General features: G+C 30.3%; 1 protein-coding gene across 5 annotated transcripts; it reads right to left on the bottom strand.

Moving 5' to 3' along the window:
- Positions 1-417: 417 nt before the first annotated feature.
- Positions 418-14,338, bottom strand: LOC131926940 (uncharacterized). Of its 5 annotated transcripts, none has more exons than XM_059282551.1 (13): positions 14,320-14,338; positions 9,695-9,751; positions 6,561-6,656; positions 6,032-6,134; positions 5,587-5,704; positions 5,454-5,509; positions 3,183-3,355; positions 2,702-2,809; positions 2,260-2,300; positions 1,941-2,014; positions 1,758-1,818; positions 1,459-1,515; positions 418-1,042 (listed from the first exon to the last, which is right to left on the bottom strand). In XM_059282551.1, the coding sequence occupies exons 2-13, from the start codon at positions 9,747-9,749 to the stop codon at positions 887-889; spliced, it is 1,098 nt and encodes a 365-aa protein (XP_059138534.1). In that variant the 5' UTR covers positions 9,750-9,751; positions 14,320-14,338; the 3' UTR covers positions 418-886. The 5 variants fall into 5 exon arrangements, with proteins under 5 accessions (XP_059138534.1, XP_059138531.1, XP_059138532.1 ...); XM_059282548.1 differs by lacking the exon at positions 14,320-14,338 and adding an exon at positions 12,330-12,447; XM_059282549.1 differs by lacking the exon at positions 14,320-14,338 and adding an exon at positions 12,178-12,283.
- Between the last annotated feature and the right edge of the window lie 229 nt (positions 14,339-14,567).

The following is a 14,567-nucleotide window of genomic DNA, read 5'->3' as shown; positions in this document are numbered from 1 at the left end:
ACATTCCTATAGCCTAATACCCGCTTTGGTGTTGTTCCATGCAGTGTAGTATTTACCCCACCCCTACCCCCTTTTTTTAAAAGAGAGGAATTTTAACTATAATTCTAGACGGAACTCATTATAGATGTATAATAAATAGGCCTCTGGTACATACTACATTTGCTCTTAGAGGTATCACTGTACTTAGACTTTTAATTTAAAACAACTTATTCGCCAAGCTTCTTATTGCTGTTACACATTACAAGAAGCTTAAATGCTTCCTTTGAAGTTGAAAATAGCTATACACATTTGTAGGTATAACTATCCATTAATCCACAACCCAAATTAAAATTCATTCCAATCTCCATAATTTCAATATAATTCTTAGTTAAATAAATACACGTGCACGTCATTTAATATAAAATTTAATTTTACACATTTGATTTACAAAACTAAAGAAATGACTAAACTGTACACATATATTTTACAATATAATTTAAAAAAATATATCTTAAAATGTAACTTGCATGTATAAGCTTAATTTAATATATTTACATGTTCATTTATGTCTGCAGAAGTTGTTTGAATAATGAAAAAATATATTGTATGTTTAATAATATAATTTTATAAAGTATGAAAGGTTTTTTCAAATTTTTACTTCAAGCAGACAGCCATCAACAGCATTAGTAACACAGCACCAACTTTTTGGGGTGGGTTCTTCAAATATCACTGCCCCAATTGAGATATCCAAATGACATAGTATAAAACAAAAGCTTACTAGCATAAAAAACTGCAACAGAAATACAAAAATATATTCTAGTCTAATTAATAAATTCAACAGTTCAGCACCAAGTGATAAAATGGAAAATACATCTTATAAAAAATGAAAAGATTATCATAGTATTAATTATTTATGTACATTGTAAGTGGGATGCAAACTGAATGGAGTAACAAGCTTTCCAGCTTTTCCTGGAAGATCGTTAAAATAATAATAGTAGAGAAGATCCTCCAAATCATCAAAGTCAGGGCCATCATTAGGTGAGATGGATAATTTTCCATTATTCTGTAAAAAAAAATAAAGCAACATTAAAATCAACATGCCTACACATCTAGTCATAAATAGTTAAAGAAGATAATGCAACATAAAAATCTATTCTAAATAATTAAAAAATACAACGCAAGACTCCAACAAAATATTCTATCCTTCAGTGTTTCTTTCATATATTGTGCTTGGGTGGAGGAGGGGTGGGGGCTACTTGTAGGCCTACATAAGTAAATACGTAGGTAAATTTCTTATCACTACTAGCAGTTGTCTATGACATTACTTTTTCAAACTCCAATAGAAATAAAACATAATTTTTATTAGTATAACTCGACTTCTTCAGTTTCTAGAAAACTGTATTATTAAAAATGTTCAAAGGTAAGACAATTTATATGATCACTGGTCATGTTTGTTAATTGGAAGTACATTAAGCTAACCTTGTTTACAATCTTGAACTTTTTTAAATCACCATCAGCATAAACCACCACAACAGGCTACAAAAATATATTTAAAGTATTTTGGTGAATCAATGAGAAAAACAAGTTTCAAGAAATGAATGTTTCTTTAAGTATCTCATTTGATAAATAAATCTCTCCTTGAACAAGTATAAGAACAAAGATTTGATTTTTGATTTAGTTGAAACAGAAATTACTAAAAAGGTTGAATTACAATTTATTGTAAAAAATTTGTATGTTTTTTTGTGATTCCCTATGTTTTTGTGTATATGTACACTTACTGAGTTGTCGTCACTTTTTCTTACTAAGTACACACCATTTTCTGCGATGTCACCTATAATTCTGAAAAAAAAATTATTCCACATATTTTGAAAATAGTGATAAGTGTAAAAAATATATAAAAGGCTAAAGATTTATGAATGTAGATCATAATAAAGCAAAAAATATATTTTAGTCATACATACTGAGCAGCACTTGATCTGCTACCATCAAAATGAACTGATGGCCAATAACGTTCAGCTTTAGAATCTGTATAATTCTGGGAAAAACCACTAAGCTTAGTTTGAACATATTCAAAACTACAGCTTTATATTTAGAAACAATATACGAGATAAACAAAATTAAATGTAAACAAGAACATTTGTACATATAAATACATATAGATATCAATACTTATGTACATACATACATACACACACACATATACATATATTTATAGGCCTATATATATAGATATATATTGATTTAATTTATTTCAAAACACTTTTTCAGGTATTAGCTTACTGAATCTGGTGGCAATTTCTGTAGGCTGTACACAGCATCATCTAATTGAAAAAAAGAAACACTTTCTATTACACATACAGTGTTCACAAACTTTCAGTATTGCCTAACAAGAAGAATGAGTTGAAGGGGAGCCAACTATAATTATAATTCTAGTTGTAGAATGTCTTTTTTTTATATTTCAACTTTACTGATATAATGCAATAATAATAAAATTAGAGTAATAGAACTATAACAGTAGTTTGAAGAGAAGCTATATAATAATACAATAGCTGTTCCCAGTAATTATAAGCTGCCGCAAAATTTTATTTTTAAATGTATTGTTTAAAAAAAAGATAATGATAGCTTATATGATTATCTTTAGAAGTCTAAATAACAGTAACTACTTTTAATTTCATAACAAAATATCTGTTTTAATGTAATAAATGTTACATTTTAGGTTTACCTTTTTTAATAGGAGATCTCACTGGCAAGGCAGGCACAGCTTTATTCTCTGAAACTGTACTGTAAGATTCTGAGACCACATTTCTTTTAAAGCCTTGATTGCTTTGATCTGTGAGATTATCAAAGTTAAGATTATATATATATATATATATATATATATATATATATATATATATATATATATATATATATATATATATATATATATATATAAATGAAAAGTATGTTTGTTTGTTTGTCCTTTATGCATTACTACACCTTTCTTCTGTTTTTTTGCTATGAAACTATGGGAAGCTGTTGAGAATAACCCTCGAGGAGGTTGCTGCAAAAACAAATTGCAAGTGCCCGGTAGGATGCCATCTATGCAATCCTTTTTTTCTAGTGAGCACTAAGGCGCCTATGTTTGTAGTAAAAGTCACATTAACAGTAAGAAAATCTTTTAAACCAGACATTTTGTGGTTGTGAAACAAAATCAGACTAACCATTTGAAGAACCACTGTCCCAGTAAAGAGAGCGTCTTTCATCTTTTGCCATTGAATATACTGCTGATTCCAAGTCTGTGTAATCTGCAGAGCCCCATGAACTATCTGATGCTAAGGACACATTATCTGAAGATGGTCTTTTGACATCTCTTTGTTGATTAGATGAGTAATTACTAAAAGAATAGAACAGTAATCAATACTAGTCTTGTTATTACTTTATTTTAAGTTTTATGAATATATAAAAAATGTACATTCATTAAGTTATTTAAAGCTAAAAAGTAGAATGTGTCTCAACTTTTTTGTGCTTAGATGATCTCTTTATTTATAATGATCAAATTGACTTATTAATCTCTTTATAACTAGGTTTCAAAATTAAAGGTTTGCCTTTTTTATTGAATAAAAAAAGAAACATTCTTAATAATGTATAGTAAGATTAATAGTGGTTAAGTGACATCTTGATTTGAAACAAACTTTGCATTTTGCCATGCAACAAACAAGTGAAATGCCATTAATCCAAAGATTGATAGTGCATGTTGCAATCATGCAATGGAGGAAGAGCCTTTCTATTAATGAACCCTTAAATAGTTGATATAAACCTGGTAATAGATAAGCTGGGGTCAGAAATAAAATGCATTATACAGGATAATGAACTATTACTTTTTTAGCTTGAAAGTTTTACAGTTTTAAAGTAAACCTAGTGAGCAATTAGCTGTAAAAATAGGAAAGGCCAAGAATTTTGTGTCAATTCCTTTTTCAATAATTTCTGCTGATAAATTTAAAGACTATATAAAGATGTTTTAGGTTTATCAATTTCAATTTTTTAAATAGCAAGCAATTTAACCTTTCCTGTCAATGGTTATGTATTGAAAACAGAATATTTTATTGTAGGGCCTACATATGTACCTGCTGAAAGTTAGCAAAAACCTACACATATTTTATTTTTAAATAAATGCATACTTTTAAAATACTTTGATTAATAGTGTAGAGACTCACTTATACTAAAAAATAAGTGTTTTACTTAAATTTTTATCAATTAACTAAGACAGGAATAATGTCAACCACCATCTAAGTTTTAGTGTCACATGCAAAAAAATTAATTAACAAAAGAGTTCAAAGAATAAATTAGGCATCAACCAGTCTTTAATATGAAACAAGAATAATCATAAAAGTAAACATTTAATACTAAAACAGTAACACACTTTAAAATGATCCACATCAAAGCAAAACAGTGTGCAACTAGACCTTGATTGTACCAAATTAAAGGAATCAATTACAACAGAGATGTGTGCTAAATTCAGAGATTGTATTAGTTTGATAGATTCACAACATAAAAATGGTCATAATGAGGATGCTTGATTGTTTTAACTTACATCATGTCGTGTAGATCTTTACAAAAAAACCATTTCAAATGTTATTTAAATCAAAAATAATAATAACAACAATAATGATGGCATCAGACCAGTAGACAGAAAGGGAACATATCAATATCATTATTGATGGGGATCAAAAATGTGTTTGATCAATTTTGTTTTTAAAAGGTTTCTTCTTACCAAAGATACTGATAACAGGTTAGTCCAATGTGTAGAAAAGTAACAATAAAACACACTTTCAAAATTTTATAATACTGCTCAAGATTTTTAAATTTTTAATCTCCCTTTGAGATTATTCTCGGTTGATGCCACCATACATAAAAAATATTCAGTATAATCAATATAATTCTCTACTTTTTCAGATTTGGTAATGATTGTTAGCAGCTTTATATGAGTAAAATATTTTTGTAACAATGGTATGCATAGTTTTGTATATATGTATAGGTCTGTTTAGTTCAATATATACATCTAAGGCTCTCATGAAAAGTGTAATTTGTGGAAAATTTTATTAACTCGAACAGAAAATTAATTGAACAAGGCACTCATATAAACTACAGATAAGCACAAATTTAAAGAAAACCTTGCCTAATTGTTGGTTGTATTTAATTTGTTTTTGTACTGAACACCACAGCATTTTAATATTTTCAAATGTATTTCCTTCTGGGTTACAGAAAATTTTCAAACATCACATTTATTAAACTAAAACAATTTCTTAAATGATAAAATTTGTGTTCAATATTTTAAAATCATAATAAAATATTTGTGTAATAGTTCAAAAATTTTTCAACAGAACACAGATCTGTGTGTGTTATAAAATAGTTCAGCTGAAAATATTTGTAAATTATTATTCTAGAGCAAATTTTTTTTTGTAAATTTTAAAAATTAATTTTAAGAGGCCTACCTTGAGCTAATATTGTTAGCAAGTAGCATTTCACCTTTGATTGCTTTCATCCATGTCTGGAAAAATTAAAAATAATTAGCGGATATATCTGCACGGAGGCATACAAAAAAACATTTGTCAAAAAAATACTTACAACCATTTCCCTTTCAGAAGAGGCAGAAAAATATATTGATTTTACATCTGGCTGAATATGCTCTACTTTAAAAGCCCAGGGAGCTTCTTGTGACTTTATATCCAATGCTCTTAGAATTCTGTTGAATAATGTGGCGGGTTACTTATTTAGATATTATTACTGTGTGAACTGAGATTAAATTAATCAATTGCCTGAAGAATTTGATTAATGACTTGGCATTAAATAGGTACAGAGGAAAGCTAATTGTAGCATTTATTTTACCAGTAAGTTACAGAGGTTGAAAATCTTCAGACACAAACCCTAGCGGCTACATGTGAAGTTAACGTAGATTGTCACCAAATAGAAGAATCACAAAATAAAAATGGTTTGAACAAACATGTGGGTCGATTACAACTTAAATTGTATCAGATAAAAAAGATAAAGCTAAGCTATTCGTTATTCTTACCTATTGTAGCCATAAAGAGATATAGCTCCTTTTGGTTTTTTAGACATTTCATTACTGAAATAGTACAGACACCTCTCTCCAAGAACAACATAGAGTTGTGGCCCTAATATTTAAAGGTTTTAAAAATCAGAAAAAAATTATTTTAAAATGTTATGAGTGAAAACAGTGTAGACCCTTATAAACAACAAGAATTTGTATTTAGCATAATGTTTGCATTGACCTGCTTATAAATGTTTAAATGCCCAGCTTTTTCTATATTGAACCACTTCCTTTTCTCTAAAAAGTCACTTTAGAAAATATGCCATTAAAAAAAATGCTTTGTGATGAATAAATGGGAATTAAACATGCAAAAAAAAGCTATAAGAATATACATACATATATACATAGGTTATATATATATATATATATATATATATATATATATATATATATATATATATATATATATACATACACATATATATATATACATATATATATACATATATATAAACATATATATAAACAACATTCTGTATGAAATACTTACAATTAAAAATATTTAGTTGTATTTTATTTCTTAAGGACTTTTTACGAAGCCAGCCATAATGCACAAGAGTGATTTTTGATAAAAGCTCCTGACAGCCTAGAAATTTTTAAAATAAGGAAATAACCATTAAAATTAATTAAAAATAGTTCAAAGAACAACCATAAACAATCATACATTTTTTGGACTTTTCAATGCTCAGTAAATAATTCTGGAAACAAGTTCTTCCTGCCTCAAAAATTTTTTTATTAAAGTATTTTGTAATTTAAATAGATTTAAATATTAGTACTATATCTCCTTAATACATACATTCTTTAATGAAGTAATGCATTGTGTGCTTTAAGTTTTGATTTGTTAATAAGTTGTTACTCAGATTAAACTTCTAAATGTGAAATACTAAAAAAAAATCAAGAATATTATGAATGAGGTGTGTCTCTTGAACTTCTATTTCCAATAATAATGTGATAGGTACCAATATCTGCAAATGAAACTTTCTTTATAAATTTCTGCATAATTAACAGTGGTAAGGGATGATGCACATAATATTTACACAAAAAGGTTACATTTCTTATCCAACCATCTAAGTCTTAAAGACCAACAACCATTGCAATTTGTTATTACTCTAAAGTATTCCCCCCCCCCTTCCTTACAAATGACATTATGACAAAAATATTTGGATATTTATAATCAGAAAATCACTTCATTTTAAACAAAATTTCTTGTTAGATCTGATTTTGCTTGGTTATAACAATTGTAAAGCCATATCTTAAGATAATAGGAAAACATGTGAAGAGGATACTACAGAGGAATGTTTAAGTGGGAGAAATAGACCTAAGTATGCTAAAAATAACAAAACTTCAATGGGAGTAGTCTCTTATTTGATTAAAATATTCACATTTCAATGAATTTTAAATATCAATATCGATCTATCAACTTTATCTTTGTCTGGCTTCTAATGACTCAGATCTTTATTTCAACATGATGGGCAATGACAATTCAGATCAATGAACATCAACAAGTTGACTAGAACCCTTTCATGATTATTGTTGATACAAATCTTGTTTTTTCAATGGACACCAGCGAGTTGACGAGATTCCTTCCATAATGTTGTTGACATGGAATAAAAACGTGCTTTTTAGATTTAGACCGTAAAAAAAAATAAAAAATAAAAACTTAAGCCTAAAATTAATTTAGAAATTTTATATTTTTAGAATAAATGCTATAAAAGTTGCAAATCCGGAGAACTTGAAAATAATTTGTTGAGTTTAAGGCTACATTTCTATTTATTTTCATCAAGCCTAAGTTATAACCGGATGTTTCACTTTCGTAAGACAAATATTGATTGGCTGTACAGCAACTTAGTGATCGATAACTATTTGTTTACAAAACTTTGCAGATCAAGTTTTAAAATAACAATGCAAATTTAAAACCCCATGACCTAGTTTTCTATTTTTAGCTTACAATGTGTACAATAAAATCTATGGCGGCCTATCCAATAGCAGGATGCCATTGTTTATGTCGCCATTACACGTGAAAACCAAATTGTTTTTGCTTTTTTTTAAATTTTTATTTAGTTACCGAAAATATTATAAACATCAAATACATCCAATCTTTGGTAAAGTCCGAAAAAAAGCAGACAGGCAGGATTTTATAACCATATTAATTGTAACTACGCGGTGCATGATTTTTAAATGAATTTATACACCTCTCAAATACCTTTGAGACTTTTCTCGCTGGTGTCCATTTTGCCTTCATAACAGCCATAAAAAATAAATTAATTAAAAACTTAAACTTGAAAAAGCTTAAACAATTTAACATTTGCAAAAGCAGAGAACTTGAAATTAATCTTTTGTATTTTAGGCAATATTACTATTTATTTCATCAAGCCTAAATTGTAATCTGAAGTGTCACTTTCGTAAGACAAGCATTGAAACTCTGTACTTGATCTTCTGAAAACCCCATTTTATCAGATTTAGTTCTTAAAACTTTGCTGATAGAATTAAAAAACATATATTTTAAAACTGCAAAGCCTAGTTATGTCATATTTATGTACATTTTCCATGACAAATTGTAAACAACCGGTCATATTTTGATAACCGTATTTATTTTAATAAAATCATGCATGATTTTTAAAATGTAAAATGTGGGCCTTTTTACTGATACTTATTTAGAGACTTGTATAGAAATGAATGATGTTGAACAAGATGTGAAAGGTAAGTGGATGAGGATGCAGATTTAGAAATGAATATATCTGAGGCCACATATAAGACATTGCTTGTGTTGCTGAGGATGGAGATGTAGAAAAGGAATATTTGAGGCCACATAATATAACAAGACATTGCTTGTGTTGCTATTTGCTATTACGGACATTTAATGCAAGCTAACTATATTGGGCAAAAATGGAACAGCTAAGAAAAAAATGTTTTTTTTAAGAGTCTAGAATTTTATTTAAATGCAAAATAGATTTTTTTAAAGGACTACATTTGGTGACCTATTCCTTACACCTCCTCTAAACCACAGGTGTAAACATATTCTTTCAAACTTACTAAAATACAGACATTTTGAGAAAATAAGAATGAGGCATGGGGTGGCAAGCCCAAAGGTCTGGAGTTTGGATCATGTTTCAGACTTGGGACTGTAGGACATCCCTGAGTCCACCCAACTCTGTTGTGAGGGAAACAAGGCAGCTGGGCATAGTGCTGACCACATTATCCTCTATTTATGCCGAGGTTATTGAAACAGATGAACTCTACTTCATCTGCCCCAACTGGAAAAGATCAGATGAAAGATGAAAACCAAAGACAATTTATAAAAAATTATACCATTCCCCTCCATATATAAAATGAAAAGAATGCCACCAGAGGCGTACCCTTCCCGGCGCCCAGGGACAAACTTTCGATTTGCACCCCTCCTCAAACTTTCGATTACCTTTTCCAACCCATTTTGGCGCCCCCTTAGGTCGGCGCCCGGGGACATATGCCCCCCCCTGCCCCCCCCATCGCTACGCCTCTGAATGCCACTTCTTTATCCCTTTTGTGTAATTTTATATGTGCACAATCCATGACATTATAAAATGTTAACATTTAACTTCAGGACTTTGGGTTAATTTAAAAAAAAAAAACTTTTAGATTATTTACCACAATTTTCAGGTGACTTCACACCCAAAATACCTTGACTATAAACTGATGCCATGCCTGAAAATGTACAAATTATAAAATAAAAGGTTACTTAAAAAAAAGAATTCAAGGGCAACAATTCAAAAACTTACTAGTTATATCATATTGAGAAAATTAATTGCACTGCTCTACTTAAATTATGCACTCCTTTTTTGAAAAAGCAAATAGTTATACATAAAAAAAAAAATTAAGAATAATCAAAAGGTAGTTGAACACAGTTATACACCTGCACATTCAATCTTGTTTTACTGTAAGACACTACTGTCAACTATTAAAGATGGAAAATGATAATGGCTATATGATTTTAATTAATAGTTGTAATGTCAGTTGTAGGATTGAATTCACAAATTATGAATTATGACTTTTTAAAGTGGATTTGCTATAAGTTATTTTGAATAAATTTGCTGTATAATAGGGCCTCTACGGACCCAGGGTCGAAGAGCGTTTAACTACTTACTTAGCAAAGATATCAACTTAAGTTTGGTGACATGTTTACTAATAATTAATGTGACTTTATTATGAAGTTATTCTATGACCTACACACAAGCCTTCCTACCAGCTACACTAATAATAAAGTCTACAATACTTCAAGTGACACACTCGCCCCACGGCTACTTAATAGTTCATCCATTTATGACATCCACACAGAGGAGGGAGCAATAAAAAATATCAGTTTTTGTGGACTGGAAGGGAGGAGTTTGTGTCCATGTGGACATCCACATATTGAATTTAACATCATAGCACTTACATTTTAAAACAAACATTTAACTATTATTTTACATAGAAAAAGTAAAGTTAAGATGGCAGTGCTCTTATTTTTTAAAAATAAATCCAGCTCAGTGTGTAAACTAAACCCAAATGACATCACAATTTTTAATGACTTTTACCACATCCCCCCCCCCTCTCAATAACATTACATGGTGTCACCAAAAGCCAGAACACTTACATAATACATAGATAGTAGATAGGCCTATCATTTAATTATTTATTTATATTTTAGCTACCAAAGCTTTTATTAAAGAAAGAAAGGCCCGCGAAATCCTCTCATCCAGCCGGCGGAGATCTTTTTGTCCAAGGAAAAATCGTGTGTTGGTGATGGCTGAGGAACTTTGTCCAGAAAAATCAAAGACATGTCTGGAAAAACTGGCCCACGAACTGAAATTTAATAGTTAATGAATGGGGCCCTCGGACTAAAAAGTTTGGAGACCCCTGGTCTAGATCTAGTCTCTAGAGTAGATACTCTAGAATCTTGATCTAGTTAGAAGGCCTAATATTAGTCTATTATCTTAGACTATTAGTACTTAGTAGTATAATAAGTATAAGTGTAGTATTATACTATTAAGTAAGTATAAGTGAGTCTCTACAGTGCTACACTGAGTACACTCTGACTTTACGGTCTACTAACTTACGATATAGATCTATAAATTTAAAAAATATAAGTCAACTTGTTTGTTATTTGTCAATATAAAAATATTTGTTAGTGAGGATAGGCCTGATTTTAGATCTAAAAATTACTTCCGAAGAGTCTATCTTAGGACACTATATTATAACTATTATATAGTCTAGTATTATAATAGTACTCCCAGAATTTAGTTGCAGATACTGACGTTTTTTTAAGGAAGCTTAGACTTTCACATTCAATTTCACATTCAATCTAGAATCTAGATCTAGATTTGGATTAGAGTACTGCAACCATTAGCCTACATAAAATGTAAAGATTGCATTATAAGAGTTGCTTCCCTTGGTTGCACTTTTTCTCTTTGACCTATTTTACTATTTTTAGGACCTCAGGCAATGTAGGCCCTACTTTGTTTATTTGTTTAACTTTTTAAAATATTAGATTAGGTTATATTCCGATAAAACTAAAAGAAAAAACTACGTTTACGTTATCCTAGGCTTAAGCAAATAACTTTTGACTAGATTAACGCAGTATAGGGGCCTATAATGGATTCAGGGGACACAATCTAACTAGTCGAATAGTGAAATTTAAAAAGAAGACTATTTTTTTATTGGTGAATAAAAGGTTGAACCTAGTTTACTAAAATTCATTAACACTTTTAATTTCAAATAAATACCGTTACTCCTGCGATAACACTAATATAATTAATTATTACAAATGAAATTTGATTTTGCTTGGCACTAGAAGTTTTACAAAGATAAAAATTTAGCCTCACGATAATAAATGCATCATTTATGCAATGACTGTCTGTTGGCAAGAATCTTTTTATAGTATTATAGGACCCCACTACAATACAATGAATATAGATCTAAATCTATCTAGATCTAGACCTCGATCCAGACCTTACTAGATCTAGATTCATTTATTATACACTAGATATAGATCTAATTATATTGCACTGTGATGTTATATTTAGATGTAGAGATCTATAATTTAATAAAGTGAATAAACGAATACATTTTTTTATTACATAAATATACTATACCAGTTTTAATAGATTATTTCCTAAATCAATATCTATAAGCTTCCGAATCTGTTCGGTCGCTCAAAAAAATTAATTATTGCACAATCACAAAATGTGTTTGTTGATTTCGACAGCACAGGAAGAAAATAACAATGTTGAAACGGGAAACTCACCGTGCAACTTACGACATAACTGTGTATTTATTATTCCACTCAAAAAATACGTCTCACGATTTGTATGCTTCAAACCTCTAGAACCTAATCTAGATCTAGATAAGATCTATTATCTTGATCTAGATCTATATTATATAGATCTCTATGGACAAAAAACAACACAACAGTCGTAGTTTTAAAATATCTATAAATAGGCTTCCAACTATAATAAAACTAAATACTATAGAAACATACCTAGTGTGTGATAAAAACTTAATGCGGCAGTAACGTAGCGAGGGGGGGGGGGGACATTTAGAATTTAGGGGGCGCCAAAATGGTTTGCGAAAATAAATTGAAAGGTTGAGGGGGGTGCAAATTGAAAGTTTGAGGGGGGGGGGTGCAAATCGAAATCACGAGAGGGGGGGGGGGGGGTTGCAAATCGAAAGTTTGAGGGGGGGGGGGGTGCAAATCGAAATCACGAGGGGGGGGGGGTGCAAATCGAAAAGTTTGTCCCCGGGCTCCGGGAAGGGTCGCTACGCCTCTGTAATGCGGATTTTATCTTTGACAATGTGTTTCATAGGACCCATATTATGGGCCCTATATGACCCTAAGAATTTTATATTCGAATTTAATTGGTGCTGTAACGGTTAGATTCATATATAAAACAAATCTTCTCCCTAAACCCCCGCGCTAAAGATATTATGTATGTATAATGTATGTAGGTTTGTCATTTACGCATTACTACATCTTTCATCTGATCGCCATGAAACTTTAGGAAGCTGTTGAGAATATTCCTGGAAGGGTTTAAAATTCTGTAAAAAAAAATAGTACAATTTCGCATGGGAGGCGCCTAGGCAGGGTGCGATGCGATTTTTCTGTATGGTACATACAAATAAAAGTCGGATGCGGTTCTACACTCTTTCATTGGAGGAGTACCATGAAACGTGGGGAGTTATGAAAATACTCCTGAGAAGGTTTCTGCGACTAGCAAATCCCTCTCAATCAGGGGTGGAACTACCATATCGCCAGAACCCTGCAATGGATAAGTGGTGGGAGTGGGGCTAGCATCCGATCAATACATTATTACTCTCCTTCAAATAGTCTAATAAGGGTGCGCATCCTGTTTAAATAGTTTTATACTAAGCAAATTAATAAAAAAATGCTTCTCTTAATTATTATTTAAATAAGACATACTAAAGAATAACATAGCTTTAAAAAGGAATTTTTTTTTCAAAATTAACAATATAAATACAAAAAATAAACATAATACCGCGTTTACACTTGCGACATGTATACTATACATGTCTAGAAAAAAAAAACAACTTCGCAATAAGCGAGTAGGCTCCCTTATTATCTTAGGCCCTATAGCGAATTTTTTTTTCTAGACATGTATAGTATACATGTCGGAAGTGTAAACGCGGTTTAAGAATAATACCGCGTTTACACTTGTGACATGTATACTATACATGTCTAGAGAAAAAAAACTATAGTGCAGGGGTTCCCAACCTTTTTTACTCTAGAGCACATTCTAAAATATCGGTAGGGTGGCGGGCACCATCTATTTTAAATCGACAAACTCCTTCCATAACTAGACATTTTCCCATAATTTATTTTCTTATTTTTTTTATGTTCTTATAGTTATAATGTCTTAATAAATAATAAACAAAAATGTTTCAAAATAATAACAATTTTTGGCATTTTTTACAAATTGCATACACACAGAGAAATGTATTTACAAAACGTAAAGAAAGTAAACAAAACACATAAATACAAAGAAAACATTTAATTAAAAAATATAATAAAGTCAATGTGATCTTTGGCATTGCATTTCATTGGCCAGAGCTTCATAATTAGGAGCGTATGACGATAATCCTGTTAGCAGACAATCATAAAGATGCTCATCGGTGAGTCGAGATCTATATCTTGATTTTATTAAGTTCATGTTTGAAAACAATGATTCGCATAAATATGTCGAACCGAAAAATTTCTAACTCTAGTTCTTCTTTCTTACCTTGAACAAAATCTGCAACACATTATGCGGCTATTTCCATAACATTTATTTGGCAAGTAAAAGGATTGATACAGAAGGAAACTATTGGCTAAATATGTTTAACCTGCAAAAATTTCTCTTCAAACTGTTTTTTTTAACTCTTGAAGATGCTTTATAAATAATGTCCCATTTAATTCATTGTCGCCTAGCATTTTCTTCATATGTGCGAAATGCACGAGAGAATTGATCTGCAGATGTGATATCAACAA

Source organism: Physella acuta, unplaced genomic scaffold (genome assembly GCF_028476545.2).
Source record: "Physella acuta isolate Inbredline_101_S28 unplaced genomic scaffold, ASM2847654v3 ptg001352l, whole genome shotgun sequence".
In the NCBI taxonomy this organism is placed as follows: Eukaryota; Metazoa; Mollusca; class Gastropoda; family Physidae; genus Physella; species Physella acuta.
Note: the sequence above shows the minus strand (reverse complement) of the source record. Positions and strands in the feature narration are given on the sequence as shown.